This window comes from Alosa alosa, chromosome 7 (assembly GCF_017589495.1).
Source record: "Alosa alosa isolate M-15738 ecotype Scorff River chromosome 7, AALO_Geno_1.1, whole genome shotgun sequence".
Classification (NCBI taxonomy): Eukaryota; Metazoa; Chordata; class Actinopteri; order Clupeiformes; family Clupeidae; genus Alosa; species Alosa alosa.
The window spans coordinates 24896141-24919383 of NC_063195.1; the positions used below are offsets into that span (position 1 = coordinate 24896141).

Sequence of the window (23243 nt, forward strand, 5' to 3'; positions counted from 1 at the left end):
AGATTCACACATTTTTTTTTATCCCATCTGAACTAGCAAGATCTAATGTCCTCACTGAAATGACATATCAAAGGTCAATCCTGCCTAATTTATATGCTTAACTGCGTACTCATATACCTACATGCCTAACTACCTTATTGATTTTGTCATTATATTGACTGAATCCAGTGGCGGAAGCCTTGATAAGGAAACGCTATGAACTGGAGGAATATTACGTTGTTGCAGCGATCAATACTGTAGTCCATTGCTCAAGAGCTCAGTAGTGCATAACTGCCTCTAACCACATTCCCTTTCTCTCTTTCTTCCATCTTTCCCTTTATCTTTGTCTCTTTCTTTCTTTCTTTTTTCTCATTCTCTCTACTCCTCCATTCTGTTTCTCTTCCTTTATCTCCATATTATCTCCCTCTCCTTATATCCTCCACTCTCTCTTCTCTCTCTCTCTCTCTCTCTCTCTCTCTCTCTCTCTCTCTTAAGGGGATGATGACTGGTTGAATTCAAATTGAGTTTTCCTACTGCAATCTGGTTAAGAACATTGAGGGTGTCTGGATGTTTGGGGAGTTGTTGTATGTGGGTGGCTGGAGGGGGTAGTCAGGTGGTTTTTAATAGCTATGAGGTTTTTATGTATGAATGTATTTATGTATACTGTTTGTATGGTGTTTATATATCAGGTGTGTCATGATTCCATGGTTTGAGGACTGATCCAATAAATGAGTGTTAAACCTCCCTCCTTCACTCTCTCCCTCTCTCTCTCCCTCTCTCCTTCTCTCTCTCTCTCCCTCTTTTCCCCCTCTCTCTTCCCCTCTCTCTCTCTCCTTCTCTCTCTCTCTCTCCCTCTCTTCCCCCTCTCTCTCCCCCTCTCTCTCTCTCTCCTCTCTCTCTCTTTCTCTCTTCAGACTCCTTCAGCGGGCCCTTCCCACCGCTGCGCTCTGCCGATGCCACCATTAAGTGAGCTGTTTTGCCACGTTGCGCCAGTGTGGATGGCGGTGGTTCTCGGCGCTGTCACAGCTGGCTGCTGTTCCACCCCAGCGCCAAGGGCTCGCAGATCCTCATGGACCTAGCCCAGCGCGCGGTCAAGCGCCAGGCCAGCTTCTGCAACGCCATCACCTTCAGCAACCGGCCCATAGCGCTCTACGAGCAGGTCCGCCTCAAGGTAAGCTGTGCGGCGCCGCAGGACCATGTGTGTGTGCTTGTAGGCAGGTATTTGTGTGTGTGTGTGTGTGTGTGTGTGTGTGTGTGTGTGTGTGTGTGTGTGTGGCATAGAGCAACCATGTGCCAAGTCAGCTTCTACAATGCCCTCGCCTCAAGCAACCCCATAGCCCTCTACAAGCAGCTATGGGGCACCCCATAACACTCTACAAGCAGTGGAGTCAGTTTGTGTGCGTGTGTGTGTGTGTGTGTGTGTGTGTGTGTGTGTGTGTGTGTGTGTGTGTGTGTGTGTGTGTAGCCCAGTGTAGGACCTCAAGGTAGGACACTGTGTGTCTGTGTGGATGCTGTATGTGTGGATGTGTATGATGAAATATACCCTCAGCAAATGCCACATATTATTTAAGCAGGTAGGCCTCAAGACATGACACAGTACAGTGTGTGTGTGTGTGTGTGTGTGTGTGTGTGTCTGCATGGCGGATAGTGAAATGGTAGGTCAAGTTTGTCAATGACATCACCTTCAGCAACCAGCCCATGGCGCTACAGCTGTGTCTCACTGTGTGTGTCACTGTGTGTGTGTGTGTGTGTGTGTGTGTGTGTGTGTGTGGAGGCTCTGTCTGGAGTAGCCAGATCATAGCGTTCGCTGAGCAGGTCTGCCTCAAGCTTCCTTGTGGCAGTGTCTGTGTGTGTGTGTGTGTGTGTGTGTGTGTGTGTGTGTGTAGTCATAGTCATGGTGGACTCAAAAAGCAAGCATCTTCAACACTACCTATAAGTACATAAGAAATTACTAAAATTCTGTATGTACTACTGCATGTAATCAATCAAATAGCATAGTGCTATATAGTTGATGTGCTATGTATGTGCTCATGAACATAAATTATGCATTATGAAACGAAACGAAATATGCATTATGAAAAGTGAAAAATATGTTTTAAAATGTTAAACACTTAGGGGCCCTTATCTATCTACATAAATGCCCAGACACCTCCACCTGCTCCGAGTCACACTCCCACACCTGTACTCCCATGCATTAGGTGACTCACTCTGTCGTCTTTCACATCGAGAAATACATTTACACACACACACACACACACACACACACACACGCTCGCTCTCTCTCTCTATCTCTCTCTCTCTCTCTCTCTCTATCTGGCTCTGTCTGTCTCTGTCTGTCTCTTGGATTCTTGCTCTCTTTGATATGCTATCTCTATCTCTGTTTTCCTCTCCTTCCCTCCTTCCCTTCTTCCCACACACACACACACACATACACACACACACACACACACACACACATACACACACACACACACACACACACACACACACACACATACACACCAAATCCCTTTAATGAGATTTCACAGGTAAATCCTGCTATGTGTGTGTGTGTGTGTGTGTGTGTATGTCACCTCCCCCCCCAGTGTCATGCCTGTTCCCTTCTTGTCCCTAAAGGAGCTTAGCAAGTTTCCACACATCAAGCCAGACACACAGTCGAGTCTGCACTAACCGAGCGTTGGGTAAACACACACCTAAAGGAGACAGCCAGCGGCCATCGCTACTCTCTCTCTCTCTCTCTCTCGCTCTCTCTCTCTCTCTTTATGTGCTTAGATTCTCAGTCACTTACTCATGCTCTCCCTTATGTACAATCCCATTCACTGTTATGTTCACTTACTCATTTACTTACATTCACACACTCTCAATCTCTCACTCTTTCTCATTCACTCACATACTGTACTCTCTCTCACTCTCTCACACACTCAGTCTAACTCTCATATTCCCTCGCATACTCTCTCTCACTCTCTCACACACTTACACAATGGCTAAAAATCACAATCTCACCCCCTTACGCACTCACACACTTTGATGTGCGTTTTCGCGAACTTTGTGGGGGTTTAGCACTGTCCCACCCGTTCTGTGCCCTTTCCGTAACTAGGCATCTATGAACACTTTACTCGAGAAATTAACCACAATGCATAGCGTTGTGACGTGAAACACGGAGTTACCCAAGGGAGTCTGGAAGCTTGAAAAAACATCAGTACACAACTGCCATGAAACGGAAACGTGTTTGCAACACGTTTTTTTGTGTTGTCAGTTTAATGATGGGTCACAGATGCTGTCCCATTCCTGATATTAGCGTTTTGAACCCTTACACCCTCGCAAACTTGATCGCTTACGGCGGATGTCAGTTAAGTGTGTGAGGGTTCAGGGATTAGACTTTAGGGATGACATTGGGATTAAGCCAATCACTCACTCTCTCACTCACTCACTCACTAACTTTCATATTCCCTCACATACTCTCTCTCACTCTCTCACACACTCACGCTCACTGACTCTCTCACTCACTCACTCATTCACTCACTCTCTTGTTCGCTTGCTCTCAAACCCACTCACTCATGTGTACTGTTGCCAAGCAAATGTTGGCCTACACGTGTCACACAGAGGCCACATGCCACATCTCAGTGACAATGCTTCCTTATTTCATTCATCAGTTCTCTTTTGTATGTAAATGACAGAATAACTGAGCTTTCCGAAACAAGTCAAGCAAGATCAATCCAGCAAGACCAGTCCTTTAGTAAGCAAACGGTGCAGTGCACTCTTATGTAACCAGAGGCCATTGTTATTTTATAAGTACAACAGAACCCCTCTGTTGTCTATTATAGTTTACGGTAAGAGGCAGAGGATCTTAAACGTGCATTCTGCTAAACTGAAACTGCCTCGCTCATGATACAACTTACAGATTGCCAGAAGCATACTGTAGACTGTGATTGTGGTTGTGATAGGCCTCTTGTTCCATCAGTCGATCTTTGAATAGATTTAATGCCCTTTATAAGAAGACTGGCATTACTGTGTTCCTACCTGTTACAGTTTATAACAAAAAAAAGCTGAAAGTCTCTGTGGCAAACTTGTTACGCTGCTAATGAGAATGAGAAAACTAATGATAACACTGTCGCTAAGGATAAAGCTAGAGCTAATGAGAGTCTGTCAGCTAATGCTAACACTGTTGCTAATGACAAAGTTAAAGCTAATGAGAGTCTTTTAGCTACTACTGTTGCTAAGGACAAAGATAAAACTAATGCTAGTCTGTTATTCTGTCCTCCAGATCACCAAGAAGCAGAGCTGCTGGAGTGGTGCTCTGCGTCTGGGCTTCACGTCTAAGGACCCGTCGCGCATCAACCCGGACACCCTACCCAAGTACGCCTGCCCCGACCTGGTGTCGCAGAGCGGCTTCTGGGCCAAGGCTGCCAGGGAGCCGACCTTGAGGGCAGCATCATCGCCTTCTGGGTGGACAAGAAGGGCCGTGTCTTCTACCGCATCAATGAGTCCAGCCCCATGCTGTTTTTCAGTGGCGTGCGCACTGCCGAGCCGCTCTGGGCCCTCATCGACGTCTACGGCCTCACCCGTGGGGTGCAGCTGCTAGGTGAGTTACTGGGAAAGGCCTGGTGACTGGGTGAAACAAAATGGCTGCCTTGGATGCAGAGCCAGAATGGAGGTCTTAAGTGTGTTTTGTGAACTGCTATTGAAAAAAACAGCCAATAGTCAGTGTTATTGAGTTGTGGTCTAGCAGGGTGGGGTTTTGTGTTTTGATATATGTTGTGTTTTGAGGTTTTGATTTATGATAGGGTGGGCTGCGTTTGCTGCTTTTGGATTTACCAAAATGCCCTGACACTACAGTATTAGATCATGTTGTTTTTGTGCCATGGGTACAGTGTAGAATTTCAATCTTTAAAAGATTATTTTTTCCCCCTCACAGTGCCATCCCTTTACCTGACATGATTTCTTTGGTTGTAAATACACTTCACGTCTTTTGATATTTGATTTTGCTCTTTGATATTTGCAATGAAATATTTGTAACTTTCACTTTGAAGCACTGCAGTCACACGATCGAGCGTGCTCTACATTGTAAACATTGTAGACTGCATCACTCTGTGGAGTCTTCTCAATTTAGCACACATCATTTATTTATATTCATATTCATTTTACACACACACACACACACACACACACACACACACACACACACACAACCACACACACACACACACACGCACACACTATCACATAAACACAAGTACACACACACACACACAGGCACTTACACTCTTCAACACAGACCAGTGATCCATGCCGGTTGCGTAGCTGCGCTGTTGTGTACTAGTGCCTGGCATACCAGGTGGCACCCTGGCTTTGTGTGGCATGTGGCACCCTGGGCTTTGATGTGTGCCGGGTGAGTGTGTGTGTGTGTGTGTGAGGGACAGTGGGGGGGGGGCCGTGGAAGCCTCTGAGCTCATGGAGGAGGCAGTGGGGGAGTGAAGGGGTGGGAGTGGGGGGTGGGGGGGGGGGGGGGCATTAAGGCTGTCTGTCATCCTCTCTCAACTTTTAAATATAGAACAGGGTCACATGGGCTATAGATAGCGCCATTTATCCTAATTGTCTGCTGTGCCAATTGACAGATGCCTTCTGCTCTCGCCTTCTCTCTCCTCCCTGCTGTCTATCTCTCCGTTCCTTACTGTCAGAGGTAGGGATGTGGTGTGTGGCCCCCTATTAAGGGTGGAAGAGGGTGAGAAGAGAGAGAGTGATAGTAAGAAAGAGTAACATTATCATAAACTGTCTGCTCTGGCGGGCTGAGGCGATGACACGCGCCAGGGTGAAGCACTTTATTCCTCGACAGCCCCAAATCGGTGTCATGAGCAAACCGGGGCTGGTGGTGGAGGGTGTTGGGGGGGAGGGGTGTCGTGGAGGGTGTTTGGGGTTATAAATGACCACGTCCATGCTGGTGGCCGGCCCCAGAGTGAAGCCCTGCGTGCTACAGTAAACATGGAAACCAGAGATGCCGGCCAGACTCAAGCCCAGAGCAGGAGTGGAGAGGAGGAACGGGGGAGAGGAGGAACAGGGGAAAGGAGGGGGTGGAGGAGAGGAAAGGAGGGAGTGGAGAAGAGGAGAGGAAAGGAGAGGAGAGGAAAGGAGGGAGTGGAGAAGAGGAGAGGAGAGGAAAGGAGGGAGTGGAGAAGAGGAGAGGAGAGGAGGAGAGGAGAGGAAAGGAGGGAGTGGAGAAGAGGAGAGGAGAGGAGAGGAGGGAGTGGAGAAGAGGAGAGGAGAGGAGAGGAGAGGAGAAGGAGAAGAGGAGAGGAGAGGAAAGGAGGGAGTGGAGTGTGATCAAAAGCTACCCAGTGGCAGAGAAAATAGTCCATCCTCTTCGAGCCAACTCTTAGCCGAGCGCATTTACCCAGCTCAACCACATGTGATTGTGTGTGTGTGTGTGTGTGTGTGTGAGAGAGACAGGTCATGTGTTCATCATAGTGCCCCGTTCAGCCCCTGTTAAGTCAGACTGTATGCCACGCATGCAGGCCATGCGCATGGCTGGAGGGCTAGTGTGCAGCTCGTGGGCGGCCCATCCCCAGGCGCCCACTGACCGATATCTGCCATCTTTAGCTGCTGCCGTCATAAAAAAAAAAAAAAAACAAAGCTCCAGGGTCCACTGCATGCACAGTGGCAGCTTTGAACATGAGGCTGGGTCCTGCTGTCAGCTCTACTGTAGAATAGCTCATGAATGAAAAACACTTGGAGTAGGGCACTCCGTAGTCCTCTACCCAAGTTCATATGTGAGATTGGAGACAGAGGGTGTTCGTTCATTTATTTATTTATTTATTTTAAATGTCATGGTAGTAGAATCGGGAGAAGCCCCATGCAGAGACAGGCATTCAAGTGACACGCACACACGCACATGCGCGCGCGCACACACACATGCACACACACGCACACACACACACGCACACTCTGTCTCTGTCTCTTACTGTCTCTCTCTCTCTCAATCTCTCTCTCTATTTAAAACACACACATACAAATGCATTGGCTGCATTCAGTAAGCCCTTCACTTTGTGTGGAGATCACACACTCTATCTGTCCAAGCGAATGAAGCCGCTCTTGTTCCCCCCCCCTGGCTTGTAGGGCAGTGCGTTCCCCCTCGTACCGGCCCTTAATGTCACGTAATGACCGCGGTGCGCCCGCTTGTCAGGACAGGTTTGCTGTGCCCCGATGGCACTGACGGTGGCTCGCCTGGTTGCCAGACGGAGCGCTCTGCAAATCCTCCTCTTTTTCTGCCCAGAGGGCCTGACAGAGTCGGAGGCAGCAGGGAAAACTGCCAAGGCCTTTTTTTAAACATAGATATATCATTAAATGTGTGTGTGTGTGCGTGTGCGTGTGCGTGTGCGTGTGCGTGTGCGTGTGCGTGCGTGTGCGTGTGCGTTTAGACACTTTCCTGAGGATGTCTGCTGTGCACCTCAGGAAAAAAAGGTCATTTGCTATTGAATTTGTTAATGACTATTCATCCAAAAAGAATGGCGACATCATGCTCAGATAACTGGAGCAATTCTCGCAAGGATAGTTTGATAGTGTGCGTGTGTGTGAGTGTGTCTCTCCGCATGTGGCTGCACTTCACAGGGGCTTCCTCCGGCAGAGGTATGAAGAGGAAAGGCTACGTTTGTGTCTTGGCCAAGGAACAGGAAAAGGCCACTTGAGGTTAAGCTGCAGGCAGATTTGTCGCTTGTTGTTTTCGAAGAGCCTCAAAGAGTCCACGCTGACATCCAGCACAGATACTGTATGCCCAGGAGTGTAGGACAAACGTTAAATCATTTTTGTGTGTGTGTGTGTGTGTGTGTGTGTGTGTGTGTGTCTGGAAATGTCTGCGTGGACAGTCCTTGAACTTGTGTGTGCACACGGTGGGGCTTTAGTTTGTCTGTTAGCACAAGATAAAGAACAGAATGCTGCCATCCCTCACCCTGAGCGTCCCTGTCTCTTCAGTGGAGGAGTGCGGCAGGGCTTTAGACGGACGGGTTCGCGGCCATTAACGCTTATCTCCTCATCGTCATCAGGACACCACAAAGACCCCCCCCCCCCTCGGAAAGAGCTGTCGACTCTCGTGGGCCGTAGTAGTACTGTCGGGTTCACAAGCTGCAACTGCAGTGCAATACACACACACACACACATGCACACACACACACACACACACACACACACACACACACACACACTCACGCACGAGGATGCAACGAGTGACGTTTAGGAACAGTGGAGCGGACGCTAATAGAAGTTCCAAGCAAGGAGCAGCGGAGGAAGAAATACAGGGACGCTAAATCATTAGCGCCGCTGCTAACGGAGGCAGCTTCATTTCCCTTTGTACTGCGCCAGCTGGAAGGCCAGAAAGTAAAAATAAGCCCCGAGGGCAAACATATACTAACATACCGTCCAGACTAGAGGGAGACATCACCGCTTCCTCTCACCGCTGGCTCACCTTAACGCTCCCTCTCTCCTCCCACTCCCTGTGGTCATGTAGGCTGTGTCCATCCAAAACAGCTCCCCTATTTTCTTTGGGACAGCAGATGTTAATGAAATGATATATTTTTGTTTGTATTCGCATAACATGTGCTACATATTCATTTATATGCCATACTCAATGTTCTTTTATCTTTTATTTTATCAATGTTCTTTTGATTATCTTTTATCTAATCTTATTCTTATTAATCTCTTATTCTCCATTTATTTAGTTGTAGTGCTTGAATGGGTCCGGTTTTATGCAACCGATCCTAAGCAATCAACAAACAAACATAAACAACTTTTATAAATCAGAACATGAATGATGTATTAACACAAAAACAAGAATCTAAATAAACTAGAATTAGGGTTAAAACGAAAGAAACATAACTAAACAAACACCAGTAGGAAAGGTACAATAATGTTTTTAGTCTTTCTATTTTTACACGCATACTTACATATATACTGGCAACATAAACACACACCGCCCCTATCTAAGAGTTGTTTGGAGTTCCAGTTCAGAAGGAATGGAATGGAATGGAATGTGTTAGATCAACTAAAGTGTGGACTGGCAGGACTGGTAGCTCCACTGGTAAGAGTATGGAGACCAGAGGCAAAGCACATCTGTGCTCATGAGATCTCCAAATAGAGAGACAGACAGACACACACACAAACGCACACACACATACACATGAACGTACACACACACACACACACACACACACAAACACACACACACACACACACATACGCACACGTACAGATGCAGATGCATAAACACACACACACACACACACACACACACACACACACACACACACACACACACACACACACACACACACACACAGGCACACACGCACAGATGCAGATGCAGTAGATAAAATGTGCAGACGTGTGTTCTAAATAGAGTAGCCTGAGCCAGATGGATAAGACAGAGGTCAGCTCCAATGCCAAATTACTCCAGATGATTTGCAAACAGTGTGATTTTCCGTTCCAGCTGTTTTTGGGCCATGTTGAACCTGCCCTCCCTCTGATTGCTGTGATAAGCATGTCAGTGAAGAGCTGCCACACACAGTCACAACATGCGCTGCGCACCCTGTCGGTTCTCTGCTTTATGCAAAGGGCAGCACCTGGAGACCACATTTGAGTCAGGGCAAGCTTGATATCAAACACACACACACACACAGAGAAACACACACACACACATACACACACACACACACATACACACACACACAGACACACACACACACACATATTGTCTCTCTTCCATCCTGTTCTCACAAATGGACTGGCTCCTCCCTGGAGCATACAGTATTTCATTCCAGTACGGCTACTCCCTATTTCCTCCCCGGCCTTCTCTCACGTTCAGCCATTTGTCATCTTCAAGGACAAATCGCCAGTGATTGTGGAATGCGTAGGTGTTACGGCGGAGCAGTGGTAGAATGGATGGTGATGGAGGAGTTCTGAGAGGGGAAGAGAGAGGAAGGAGAGAGAGAGGGAGAGAGAGAGAGAGAAGCGAGTCGGCAGAGAGAATCTTTGCTTCAGCAAACAAACCGGCGGTTTGATGGATGTTGGCTGAAAGAAAGCAAAAGAGTGTGTGTGTGTGTGTGTGTATGTGTGTTTTGTTTCATTTCATTTCTATTTATATCTGGAGAGAGGAGGCGTGTTAGAACAAATGCCTCAGCACTGTCAGACGGCACCTGCAAACCTCCCCCCCCGTGTCAGACCGGGGACGACGCAACACTCCGGGAACACGTGTCACCTTTACTCGAAGACAAGACACAAAAACGGGACGAGAATAGCCAGACGAGGCGTCGTGAACCAGGCCGCACTTCACCTTCGATATTGTCACCTCACATATCCACGCTTGCTCGCAACAGAGGGCACATATGTGGAAGAAGAAAGCCTGTCCATCACCATTAGGGCCCATACTTGCACCTCCGCCTCAAAGTAAAGCATCGGGGCTGGCATTTAGCCACTTTTAGACACTTTTAAACCAAGGTGTCCAATTATTGGTGGTGATGCCCACACCTGAGCCTTCACACCTGTCCCTGCTGGATCCCTTAATTAACAGAAACAGGAAGTGCCTGGCACAAGAGGTCAATCTGACTTACCACTGCGCACACTGCGCTGACAGGCTAGCGTGTTAGCACATCTTTAGAATCAGGCGGCATTGTCGTCTCTTAGGGCTAAGCTAAAATGGTCCCTTGGCTGAGATTTCATCCATCAGGTAACTGAATAAGCCATCATGTTCCGAAATTAAAAGTTCTGATTTTTGAAATGAACTCTTTCTAGTTTACCACTCTTAGTTCATAATAGTGGAGTGATCCGTAACGTGACCTATTGTGCAGAGTCATTGCATGAAGTGACGTGTAGAACACGGACTTGAGACAATTAGAAAGCTTGCAGTTGGAAGGAAGGAAGGAAAGAAAGAAAGAAAGAAAGAAAGAAAGAAAGAAAGAAAGAAAGAAAGGATAGAGGGAAGGAAGAAAGAAGAATGTAAATAGCTGTAGGCGAGTGCCCTGTGAGCCAAACCACTCTGTTTTCATTTCTTCACTCTCACCTCAGCCCCCTCTCCCCCAGAGCCCAAGACACCGCAATTACTCACGAACCTCATACTCTGCGATGACGAGCGACAGTAATCCACATCGTACCACAGACGAACACGACGTGCCAGGCTAATAAACATTAGCGTAATTAGCGGCTCAATGCAGCTCGATAATGAGCGTTTCGTTTGAGTTAATAAACTCGGCCAATGTGGAAAGTTTGGCTGTGATTTCTACGGACTCTGCCATGAAGCCGGAGAGGATTTCACACGGTGTGTTGTAATGTAATGTTGTATACAGCAATAATCTTATTAATCTAGTAATAATAATCTTTTGTAAATATGTCTCTTACTGCAACAGTGTAAATCGACTGAGGTCTAGTTTAGATGGTGGTGGAGAAGATGGAGAGAATAAGAGAGTGAAGGAGACAGGAAGAGAGAGAGAGAGAGAGAGAGAGAGAGAGAGAGAGAGAGAGAGAGTGAGATGGCAACACACTCGCTGTCATTCATTACTCGTAAAGGAGTCAGGCTGACCGTGCAGTTTTGACTTGGCCCCTGCCAAACCACTGGCCGACAACAAGGCCCGGTGGCGGGGTCCGGTAAGTTGATGGCCGAGACCTCCAACAACAACAAGCCCCGCTGCTGAGAGAAAGACACAGGGAGCAGACTGTGGACTCGGGGGGTCTCAGCTGTCTCGGCTGCACTAAGACACAGGGAGAGTGTAAACACAGCTAATGTTTGTTGTCGGGCAACCGCATGACTTATTTGCTTATAAAATTAAATGAGCAGATGTTGCTTAGCTGGAGTCTTTTGTAAACTGAAAATGCCACATCCTCATTTTAAAATAATAATAATAATAATTATTATCATGATCATAATAATTATAGTGCTATCACTACTACTACTACTACTACTACTACTACTACTACTACTACTACTACTACTACTACTACTACTACTACTACTACTACTACTACTACTATGTTGTGCCAAGTAATGATAATAATAGTAGTAGTGTATCGGAGTGTTTTCTTATGGCTTTAAATTCTGCCAGGCTGTTTTGTCAGGAGAGAATTCTAGGACAGACTTTTATCGTGACGGGAAACAAACGAGCGTGCTGCCAAACCCAACTTCGTCCTCCGCTGCTCCAGAGCGTCCTTACATTACTTCACACAATCGCAACATTCCCCTTTCCTCTTTCCACACCGATTCCCATGGCCCTGCCCACTGCCCTCGTGATTGTCCTAAAATGGACAGCGTGGCGAGCCAGCCCAGACGTAGTGCATCTTAAATTTAGGCTTGGCACCGCTTGGGCGCCAAGAGCAACACAGGGGTTTATAAAGTTCGGATAAACATTCATATGTTTATGCTCGCCTTTAAATAGACACCGACCGAGCAGGCATGCATGGAGCATTATTGTCTCACGCGGTCTTACATGGATTTCACATTAATCGGGGGTGGGGTGGGGTGGTTGAGTCGAGTGAATTGGTTAGTGGGGTCCATATGTTAGAATTTAATCACGAGACAAGTGTGAATGACATACCCCGCAGCTAAACCTGGATTTTAGATGAAAGAATCCTACACGACCACACACACACACACACACACACACACACACACACACACACACACACACACACACACACACACACACACGCCTTGAAGTGTAATTGAATGATGCAGTTCAGTTTTTTGCTTCCAAAGCAAAAATGTGAGCAGGTGATGGGCCTGTCCCAACTCTGATAAATGATCACTTCAGGGAAGCGTTTGGAGGTTTGAATGGCAGAAGCAGCAGCCACAGAGGAAAAACAAAGAGTGAAGGAAGGAGGTGTTCATACGGATATTAGAGATTAATGCACGTGTGCTGTGTGTGTGTGTGTGTGTGTGTGTGTGTGTGTGTGTGTTTGGGAGGTTTTATTTTATATGGGGATAGCCCAAGGGAGTTGGAGGGGGTGGAGGGGTTTGGTGGGTCGTGAGGCTTTTAGTGACTTTACTGAGCATTTGCTGGGCTTTTGTTGGGCCTGGTGTGGCAGTCACCCGCGCAGCACTGCTTCGCAAAGAGGGGTCAAATCTGCCGCATGGCACAGCGCCAACATGCCCTCCTATCATCTTCTTACGCCCTGTAGGACACACACATGCACACACACACATGCACACACACACACACACACACACACACACACACACACACACACACACACACACACACACTTTCTCTCTCTCTCTCTCTCTCTCTCTCTCTTTATTCCTTTCTCCAGTATCCCTCTCTCCCTCTATCATTTATATCCCCCCCCCCCCCTTCAGCTGTGCAGTCCAGTTCTAAAGTGCACACAGATGTGGACACCCTCTCCCTAACACACACACACACGGCGCACACACACACACACACACACACACACGCACGCACACACACACACACACACACACACACACACCACCACTCCCTCCTCTCCTCCACTTTCTTTACTCTCCTTCTCTTTTTTCATCCCTCCACCTTGCCAGGCTTTTACATCAGATGAGCTCCTGAGAGGCGGTGGATAAAGGAAAGCTCTCTCTCACACACTCACACTCCACATCACACACACACACACACACACACACACACACACACACACACACACACACACTCTCACACACACACACACACACACACACACACACACACACACACACACACACACACACACACACAGAGTGCCAGAGAGGAGGACTTGCACAAATCCTTCTTTCGCGCTGGAGAGCCCTGACCTTGGCCGTGCATGGGTCCCTGTGCTCGGCTAAAGCCAGAAAAGCCAGCCCTCCTCTCCTCTCCCCTCCGCACCCCTCCTCTCCTCTCCTCTCCTCTCCTCACCCCTCCTCTCCTCTCCTCTTCTCTCCTCACCCCTCCCCTCCTCTCCTCACCCCTCGCCTCCTCCACAGCAGGCCGAGATTTAAGTGAAAAAACGGCAAGAGTGGGGAAGACGTTGGGGTGGGGATGGAGGTCATAGGATTTGAATGGACCCCCCCCCCACACACACACCCTTTCTCTCATGCTTTACTTGGGCTTATTTTAGCGCCAACAGGTGCTGTGCTGTTTTTTTTTTACTTACTTAATTCCTTTCTTTCTAGAGAGAGGATTTGTGAGTGTGCTTGTGTGTGTGTGTGTGTGTGTGTGCACATTAATGTGCAGCTGTCGCATTCGTGGAAGCACTTCTGTCGCCCAGTTACAACAGGGACAGATTCAAATTCAGGGCAGAGAAAGCATCACCCCCTGCCCCACCTCCACTCCACACACACACACACACACACACATCATATACCCCACCCCAAACACCATCACCACCACCATCACCTCTCTTCCCTTTCAACCGTATTCTAATCTGCATCCAGCCATTCAGAGCACAGCTGGACCGGGCCCTCGCCGCCAAGCGACCAATAGCAGGGCTGAGGAGGAGGGGGGTGGGAGGGGGGGTGGGGGTGAGCAGGTGCACAGTAATTAGGGGGTTGCAGCTGGTGCAAATCGCACACTCTCTGCCCACTGCTCTACAGATAGCCTTGGCATGGTTGGCATGGGGAGCGCTACACTGGATGCTTCTCGCATCCTCTCTTTTTTAAACTCCTATCTTTCAGTCTTTCTTTTCATTTTATCCTTCACTCTCTCGTCCTCCTTTTAAACTGCACTCTCAAAAAGCATTTCTTTCTTTCTTTCTTTCTTTTTTCTGCCTTTCTTCTATTGATTTTTTCTTTCCTTCTCTCTGTGTTTCTATAATTCTACCTCTCATCCTGTCCTCTTTTTTATAATAATTCTTTCATTATTGTTTTGTTTTCTTTATCATTTCTCTGTACATCTCTCTCTCTCTTTCTTTTTACTCCATATCCCCCTTTTCCATCTCCAAGGCAACCCTCTTCTTGCCCATCAATAACAAAAACAGTCCCCTCAGGCCCAGCCACGTTGTTTGTACTTTTTTGTTTGTTTTTGTTTTTTTGTTTGGCCCCTCGGGCGAGGTAATGAATGGCGCAGTGGGCTTTGGATGACATTGTTGATAGTTGGCGCTCGCTGTTGATAGCCTGCACTGCTCATTGACAGGCAGACAAGCAGAAATCTGGGGCCATTCAGAATCAAATCTGGCCCTATTCAGAAAGCTTCCTTTTTTGGTGAGTATGTGTGTGTGTGTATGTGTTTGGCATACAGGTGGGGGGTGGGGTTGATTTGCTGAAGGACAAAAGAGCACTGCCGCACTGATGTGACAGGTCAAGGTGGAATTGAACCAAAGCCAGCTGATTAAAATTGCATTTATTTGTGCTGGTCCCCCCCCCCCCTTTCCAGCGCTCACAAAGGAGGGCTGACGTCAACCAGCCTTTAGAGAGTCTGACTCACCTGCCACATGTCTCTTATTGAGTCGCTTCTCCAGCAGACTGAGCACATACAGTGGGGAGAATAAGTATTTGATCCCTGTGTTAAATTCCCATAGAGGCAGGCAGATTTTTTATTTTTAAAGGCCACTTATTTCATGGATCCAGGATACTATGCATCCTGATAAAGTTTCCTTGGCCTTTGGAATTAAAATAGCCTCACATCATCACATACCCTTCACCATACCTAGAGATTGGCATGGTGTGTTTTTCAGTTAGCCTATTAGCTGGTTTGATTTGCATTGAACCCAATGAGCATTTTAGTCAACTTTAGCATGGGTTCAAATACTTATTCTCCCCACTGTACACTCACGTCACGTGTCACATACTGACACACTGACATGAAATACATACACACACATACTACTACTACTAATAATAATAATAATACATTTTATTGATAAGTGCCTTTCAAACCCAAGGACACTATGATTAAAATACATAAACACACACACACACTGTGTAGGTACAATTGTAAAACCCTGTCCTAAATGTGGCCATTCAATGTGGGTTTATAACGTAGTCTCTCCCCTTTTCACATTGAATAGCAGACAGAAAAACAGTAGTCATTCAGTCATTCGGTTGGCACAGTTATGAGATTAGAAGATGATACCGGTTCGGATGTGATGAACACAGGGTTAGAACAATAGCTCCCCCGGTAGCTCTCCCGCGCCCCATCTCCCTGAGCTCCTCGTCATGGTCACGGATGTATGCGCTCTGTCACGCAGCGGTGGTCATCCCCTCAGTGAGGGTGTGGAGCCTGTACCAGTGTCCAGGGAGAGTGATAGGGTAGAGAGCGGAGGCTGAGAGGAAGGGGTTAACATTACTCATGGAGGATAAGCAGCTGCCCTCGCCTTAATAGTCTTTGTGTGTGTGTGTGTGTGTGTGTGTGTGTGTGTGTGTGTGCGTCGTGTGTGTGTCCAGACTCCATTTTCAGTGTGACTTTACAGTATGTGTGTTTACATGATTTTTTTTCTTTATGAATTTCTTTTGTATATTTCACTTTGGTGTGTGTGTGTGTGTGTGTGTGTGTGTGTGTGTGTGTGTGTGTGTGTGTGTGTGTGTGGCGGGGGCTGATACAGAGTGAAATAGAGTTCGCTGAAGTTTTTAGGGCCACCGATCGATAGCCTTGTTCTTTTCATCGCCCCTAATCTTAGGCCGGTTTGTCACACACACACACACACACACACACACACACACACACACACACACTCCTGGACATGTCATCCCTCAGCAAACTCAATTCCCTTCCTTCGGCCCCGGTGAAGCTCCTGTTTGCAGCCGGAGAGAGAGACAGACACGGGAAGAGAGAGAGAGAAAGATAGATAAAGAGAGAGAGAGAGAGAGAGAGAGAGAGAGAGAGAGAGAGAGAGTGGAGGATAACAATGGGATTGAGTGAGAGGGAGATAAACAGAGAGAGGAGGATAGTGGCTGGCGACGTAATCAGATTTCATGCTAACGCTGCTGGAGTAATGGAGCCCCTCCTGCCAGCTCAGGCCACTCCGACCCCGCGTCGCCAGGCTCCTGCGCACTCCTGCCCCGCGCTCAGGACGCTCGACCAGCGTCTGCCACACTCCTGCCCGCGCTCCTGCCACGCTCCTGCCCGCGCTCCGACCAGCGCTCGCTCACCCGCGCTCTGCCGGTTGCTCCGACCACGCCCGGTTCGCCCCTAGCGCTCCTGCCATGCTGCGCTCCGACCCGCTCCGACCACGCTCCGCGACCCGCGTCTGCCACGTCCGGCAGCTCCGGCCCGTTCCTGCCACGCTCCTGCCACACTCCTGCCACGCTCCGACCACGCTCCTGCCGCCCGGAAGGGCGGCAGCCCTCAGACCGCGCTGATGTCATCAGGCCGCTGTGTGATTCGTTTTGAGAGGCACGCCAGCACTAGGGTTTAATATTTTTCCCGAAAATGAGATGTATCAAATCCCGGGAAAAGGCAACGCATTTCCCGGGAATCCCGGGAAATAGCTGTTTTTTGTAGTTGTTGTTTTTAGCCCAAGTAATGTATGATATCACTCAAATATGCGTTCCCAAATCACAAACTGACATTTTTATATTATTTGGATCATTATTAGGCCAAAAGAACACAGTTTATGTCCATCGACAAAGTTTGCAATTATCATTTCTGCTGCGTGCGTGATAGGCCTATCTGCCGCAGCACTAACTATGAAATGCCAAGTGGATTGTCTAGGCAACCCTTATAAAACCAATATATTTACAGAACTCCATTATAAAAACTGACGAAATCTCCTAAAGTAAACCATGGAATGATTCCTAAACCATTCTAATAAACGAAATCCATGATGTGGCTATTGAGATTTGTTAACGGCTGCAAACGGGAATAATCACTCGAAGTTAACCAAATGTTTAAGGCAGGACAGGCATATTTATCTTTTAAACATCACAAAGTTCAAATAAATTAAATAACCCCCCAGAACACCTGACAATCCGGTCACACAACATGCACTTTCGTTTTTTCATTTTCAAGTCTTTTAAAATGCTCCCATACAAAGCTGGCAGTAGACATCCTTAGGCGGTAGATACTGCTGCGTAGGCTACTGAATGCAACGTTACCGTAAGACAACAATAGCGCAGCGGACTGGAATTTTTTTTTTTCATTTCCGTTTCCCGTCATAACATTTCCTGGGAATCGGGGAATAGTTTTGATCAGATTTCCCGGGAATCCCGTCTCCCGGGATTAAACCCTAGCCAGCACCCCCACCCCCTCATGTCTTAATGTATGAGACGAACCTCCCCAAAAGACACACTTGCGTGCACACACACACACACACACATATGCACACACACTCACATACTCACACACATACACACAAACTAGGGATGGGGATCGTCCTCCATGCTTGACAGATGGAGTCATGACCCTTCTCCAGCATTTGGTCGGCATCTGGCAAATGTTCTTTTTTGTGATCAGAGCACCTGAGATTTGCCTATCTGTCCACAACGCCTTTTGTCCAGTCTTCCTTTGCCCATCTGCCGGTAGTCTTAATTTGCACATCTTAATCTTTTCTTAATCTTAGCCCCATTGTTATGGCTTTTCTTTACAACTGACGCATATGCCCGATTTGCAAAAAACAAGATACTGTTGCATTCTAGTTGTTGTTATTCTTTTTCACCCGTTATTTTTTTTATTTTTTTGGCACCACTACTGTTCCTAGTAGCGTTTGAGATATCAACAATCTAGAAGACCAACATCCTGAAGTCACCTCTCCTCTGTTGATATTGACAGTGGTGTTTTGTGGCTACTAGCTAACGAAACTGCCAGATGCGTTTGCCTCTTGTAGCCTACTCTCCGATGTATTTGACCGCAGTTGAGCACTTAGGCCTCTCAGTCCTTTAACTGTTCTGGTTAAAGCCAGTTTATACTCTTTTGTGAAGAGAGATCTCCAGTTTCTCTGCCATTTCTCACAAGGATACAAGGATACAAGGATACAAGGAAGTTTATTGTCACGTGCATATAGTTACTGGAAGTAAGAAATGCAGTGAAATTATGTCTGGTGTCAGCCTATTTGTGCATTAATGGGGGGGGGGGTAAAAAGTGCAGTAGAAGAGGGGTTTAGTAGATTAAGTGGCAAGGGCTGCATAAAAAAGGTGGGGGAGGATTGGGATTGGGTGGGGGCACCAACAAGGAGCACCCAAGAGCAACAGGGGCAAGGAAAACTCCCTTACCAAGGAAGAAACCTTGGGCAGATCCACGGCTCAAGGGGCTAACCCAACTGCCAGGGGTCTTGGTGTGTGTGTTGGGGGGATGACAGGGGAGAAGCCTTCCTTTCTCAGATCGAGTATACACTGTATATTGATACATGTGTAATCTGATGCTGATGCTGAGTTGATGCTCCAGATGCTCCTCTAACTAACTCACCTAAAGAAGGCCAGTTGCATTACTTATTCTGTCATGGCAGCAGTTTACAGCTGACATGAGTGCAAAGAGGTTTTCCCATTCCTAAACTCACATTTGTGAACAGAACCTTCAAATAATAAAGATTAGTTAATAGAATTTGTTTTTGGAACATATGATGGATTGTTGCTGATGAGGTCTCTTTACGTTTATGTAGATGTTGCATTACAGTCTGCCATTTCCTTTTGCAATGGTCATTTTGAACATAATCCATGTCTGCACTGCATCTCTGATTGATTTGGTGTTGTGTAAATGGCCAAACAATTAGCCTTTTCTTTGACACTAAATATTTGGGTTGTAGTGTGTGTGTGTGTGTGTGTGTCTTCATGGCTAACTAGCCAACCACTTTTCACCCGGACATACCACTTTGGCCTCTCCTAATTGGAACATGGAGTCATTGTTGTCGACCTTTCACCTGGCGTTAAGCTTCTTAAGTCGACTCAACTCTTTCTCTGGCCTCTGACTTCTAGAGTCCCTGCTACTTAGCACACTAAGAGCCCAGCTCCACAGCCCTTTGTGCTTCCAGTGTACAGCTTTGATTTAACATGGAGTAAACAATAGTCATTGCCATGCTAGGCTCAGTCATCTCTATCTGTGTGTCTGTGTGAGTGTGTGTGAGTGTGTGTGTGTGTGTGTGTGTGAGTGTGTGTGAGAGAGAGAGAGAGACTGACAGAGTGTGTGTGTGTTTGTGTGTTTTCTGACAGCTCAGTCATCTGTCTGTGTGTGTGTGTGTGTGTGTGTGTGTGTGTGTGTGTGTGTGTGTGTGTGTGTGTGTGTGTGTGTGTCTTTGCAGACGCAGGGCTTAATTGCCTTACTTTCCCAGACGCTTGGCTCTCCAGACGTGCCTCTTTTCTTTCGAGTTATTGTTCTTAAGAGATCAATTAGAGCAATTACGGTTTGGCTTAGTGTTGAAGAGGAGCATTTGTGTTTTGTCCTCACTTAGCATTCAGGATAAGCAGTGCTCCAGCATTAGGCTTTGACTTTGAAGCAACTTTGGTGCTCTGTAGTGTTGACTGGGAAATTCTGTTAGGATTTGGGATGAGGAAGGAGTGTGTGTGTGTGTGTGTGTGATTCAGATCCGCTCCAATGTTCCACTAGGCTGTCAGCAGCGGCTAATTTTGTGAGCGGAAATGTGCCCCTTACTCTACGCACGGTGTCCGTTTACAAAATGTGCCACTGACCGGTGCAGATTTCTTGTCACCGGGTCCTGCTACCGTGGTTATCAAGTTCTACAGTAACTAGCGAAGCATTGTGGAACCAGTGATGAGTTGACAGCTTTCCCCCAAAGTCGTTCTAACCTTTAGCCTGTACCCCCACTGACCGTAATCGCTTTAACAAATGACATGAAGAAGTCGCGAGTATCCTGGTTGTGTGGTCGTTCCGCTGGACCTTGACCTCTGGGTCCAGTAAATCTCATATTCACATGACCTACTTGGCCCGGTGTTGTGGTTTTAATTCACGTCCAGCTATGCTGCTAATGTCACACCCCATTTGTACAGTACCGCGAAATGAAAAGAAAACAGTGGTTAAATGGAGTCATTAATCTATTACATTACATTACGCGTATCGGACATAAGTAAGAGGCATATTTCAGTAATGCCGTCCTACTCCGGCTGACATTTACTGTTCAACTGCTACATCTTGTAAAGCTTGCCAAGGAGAAGCAATTAATATCTCTATCATCGGAAGTTATAAATATGACTCGTAGGGGCACTGTGTGTGTGTGTGTGTGTGTGTGTGTGTGTGTATGTGTGTGTGTCAGGGGGGGTACTTTGGACGGCACTGGAAAGAGAAAGCTAGTGTTACCAGTTAGCGCATAGCAGCAGACACAGTGGGGGGGGGAGACACCACCACCACCACTCCAACCCTGAGCGGGGAGAGAGGAGCGTGTCCTTTTGAGGAGTGACACTGGGGGGGGGGGGGGGGGGGAGAGCTTGCATGACTGTGGCTGTTTGCTCTCCCGCGGCAAGTAATTGAGGGTAAGAGGTTTATCTGTGACCAGCGGCTGGAGCTAACAGCCCTTTCTGGGCCAATGCTGATAGAGACGCATAGAGGCGCACTGAGAAGGGAGGAGAGGGGAGGGGAGGAGAGGTAGTGGAGAGGAGGAGAGGAGATGGCAGACCACCGCTCTCTCTCCAGGGAAAGGCTGTTGAACCTCACCTCTAGGTCGCATTCTCTTTGTCGCTCTCTCCTCCTCCTCCTCCTCCTCCTCCCCCTTGTATCCCGGCATCTCTATCTCTGTGTGAACGCTAGAAGGCTAAATTTAGCCCGTGGATGAGTGACGGCCCACTACTTTTAGGCGCGTTATTCTCGGCTGGTGTCCGAAAGTCTTCGAATGCACACGGGAGTCTAAAATGAGGGCATTCACCGATGGGGGCTATCAGTTTTCCAGAGGTGGACCTGTCTAAGAGGGATGTGTGTGTGTGTGTGTGTGTGTGTGTGTCTATCTGTCTTCGTGCGGACATCTACACTAGCCTACACTACGTTTTCCGGAGCTGTCGGCTGGACGCTGGCAGATAAAAATGGCAAAGCATGCAGGGATAGTGCTGGTGCTCTCCATTCAAAAACAGCTCCATATATTTCCAGGCTCATTAACAAGCATCAGTGCCAGCACACAAATATCTTTCCGTTACACTGACGCCATTTTAAGCAGCCCATCCCACCTGCGTTCAATGTTTACATTTTTATGGCCTAAATGGCTCTCACAGTCCATCCGACTGCACTACGCCCTGATATGTAATATGTAAGCTGATCTGTGCTATGGAAAAATTGCTTATAATATCGCATGTAGTAAATAGTATATTAATGTCATGTAATGTCAGTATCCAAGTTATGTGAGCCAACAAATGGCACTAGTAGGCTGGCGTGTAGCTTGTGTCTTACATGATTGCTTGCCACTCTCTCAGTCTCTCTGAGTAAGGTGGCTCTATGTAGCTGAATAGGGTGCGTTCCTGTTGCCATTTCAGTTGTCCCTAAGGATGATAGCTGAATGAATCTGTTTGTCAGCCTCCATTTTCATTTTATTGTCAAATAAACAAGGTTTAGTTGTCTGCCTGTTGACTGTCTGTCTATCTGTCTCTTTCCATAGACAGTGGAAGGGTTCATTTTGATTGCTATGTGATTAAATAAGGCTGCTATAACAAAAAAAAAAAACTAACTTGTGAAAGGTTAGAATACCTTGCCCAGTGAAAACTGTTCAGCCAAAATGTGGTTTGGGGAAACTGAGGTCTGTTGCCTATATCTGTCTCCGTCGTAGTTTACTGTGGAGTTAAATTAAGGCCCTGTATGGTAGGTTGGTAGGTATGTCTGTTATTCCACCAACTCAGTGGAACCGTTCCTCCTGTTGTGTGTGTGTGTGTGTGTGTGTGTGTGTGTGTGTGTGTGTGTGTGTGTGTGTGTGTGTGTGTGTGTGTGTGTGTGTGTGTGTGTAAGGCTTGAGGCCTGATCAGTGAAAGGCTTGATGTGTTTTTGGTCAAAATGAGGTTCTTCAGGTTTGTCCTGAAGAAAGCGGCTCTCTCAGACTACTCCTGCTTACGTAGGCCTAGCTTACGTTAGGAATTTGTTGCGGCATCTCCGGAGAATCTGCAGAATCTCCTTGTTTTGTGTTCTAAGTACACTTAGAATTCATTGTCAAAAAGAATGCTCAACACTTACAAGGATTACACTGTCTGGCTCCCTCTAACTAGACGCCAAAGTAAGAGACAGTACTTGTATTGTTTTTTTTGCCATTTCAGTACAGTGTCATGGTTTCTGTCAATGTGTTGCTATTGTTTATGCGCTCACTTATAAATTGTGTCCGTGAATTGGAGTCCTCTTTGGAAGAAGCAGAGCGCATAAAAAGACAGTCCCAGTGTTTCAGGACAGCATTTTCTTGGCCGCTAGTTAGTAGCTGTGTTTAGTTGTTCTTCGCATGACCACATACAGTATAGACTA

At 47.2% G+C, this 23243-nt stretch overlaps 1 protein-coding gene across 1 annotated transcript in view; it reads left to right on the plus strand.

Annotated features, from left to right (window-relative positions):
- Positions 1-964: 964 nt before the first annotated feature.
- Positions 965-23243, plus strand: part of neurl1aa (neuralized E3 ubiquitin protein ligase 1Aa) — a gene marked incomplete at its 5' end in the record, with an annotated part of 46226 nt that continues 23947 nt past the window's right edge. Inside the window, 3 exon segments of the mRNA XM_048249020.1 lie at positions 965-1150; positions 4244-4397; positions 4400-4561. Coding sequence (XP_048104977.1) covers positions 965-1150; positions 4244-4397; positions 4400-4561 — 502 coding nt within the window.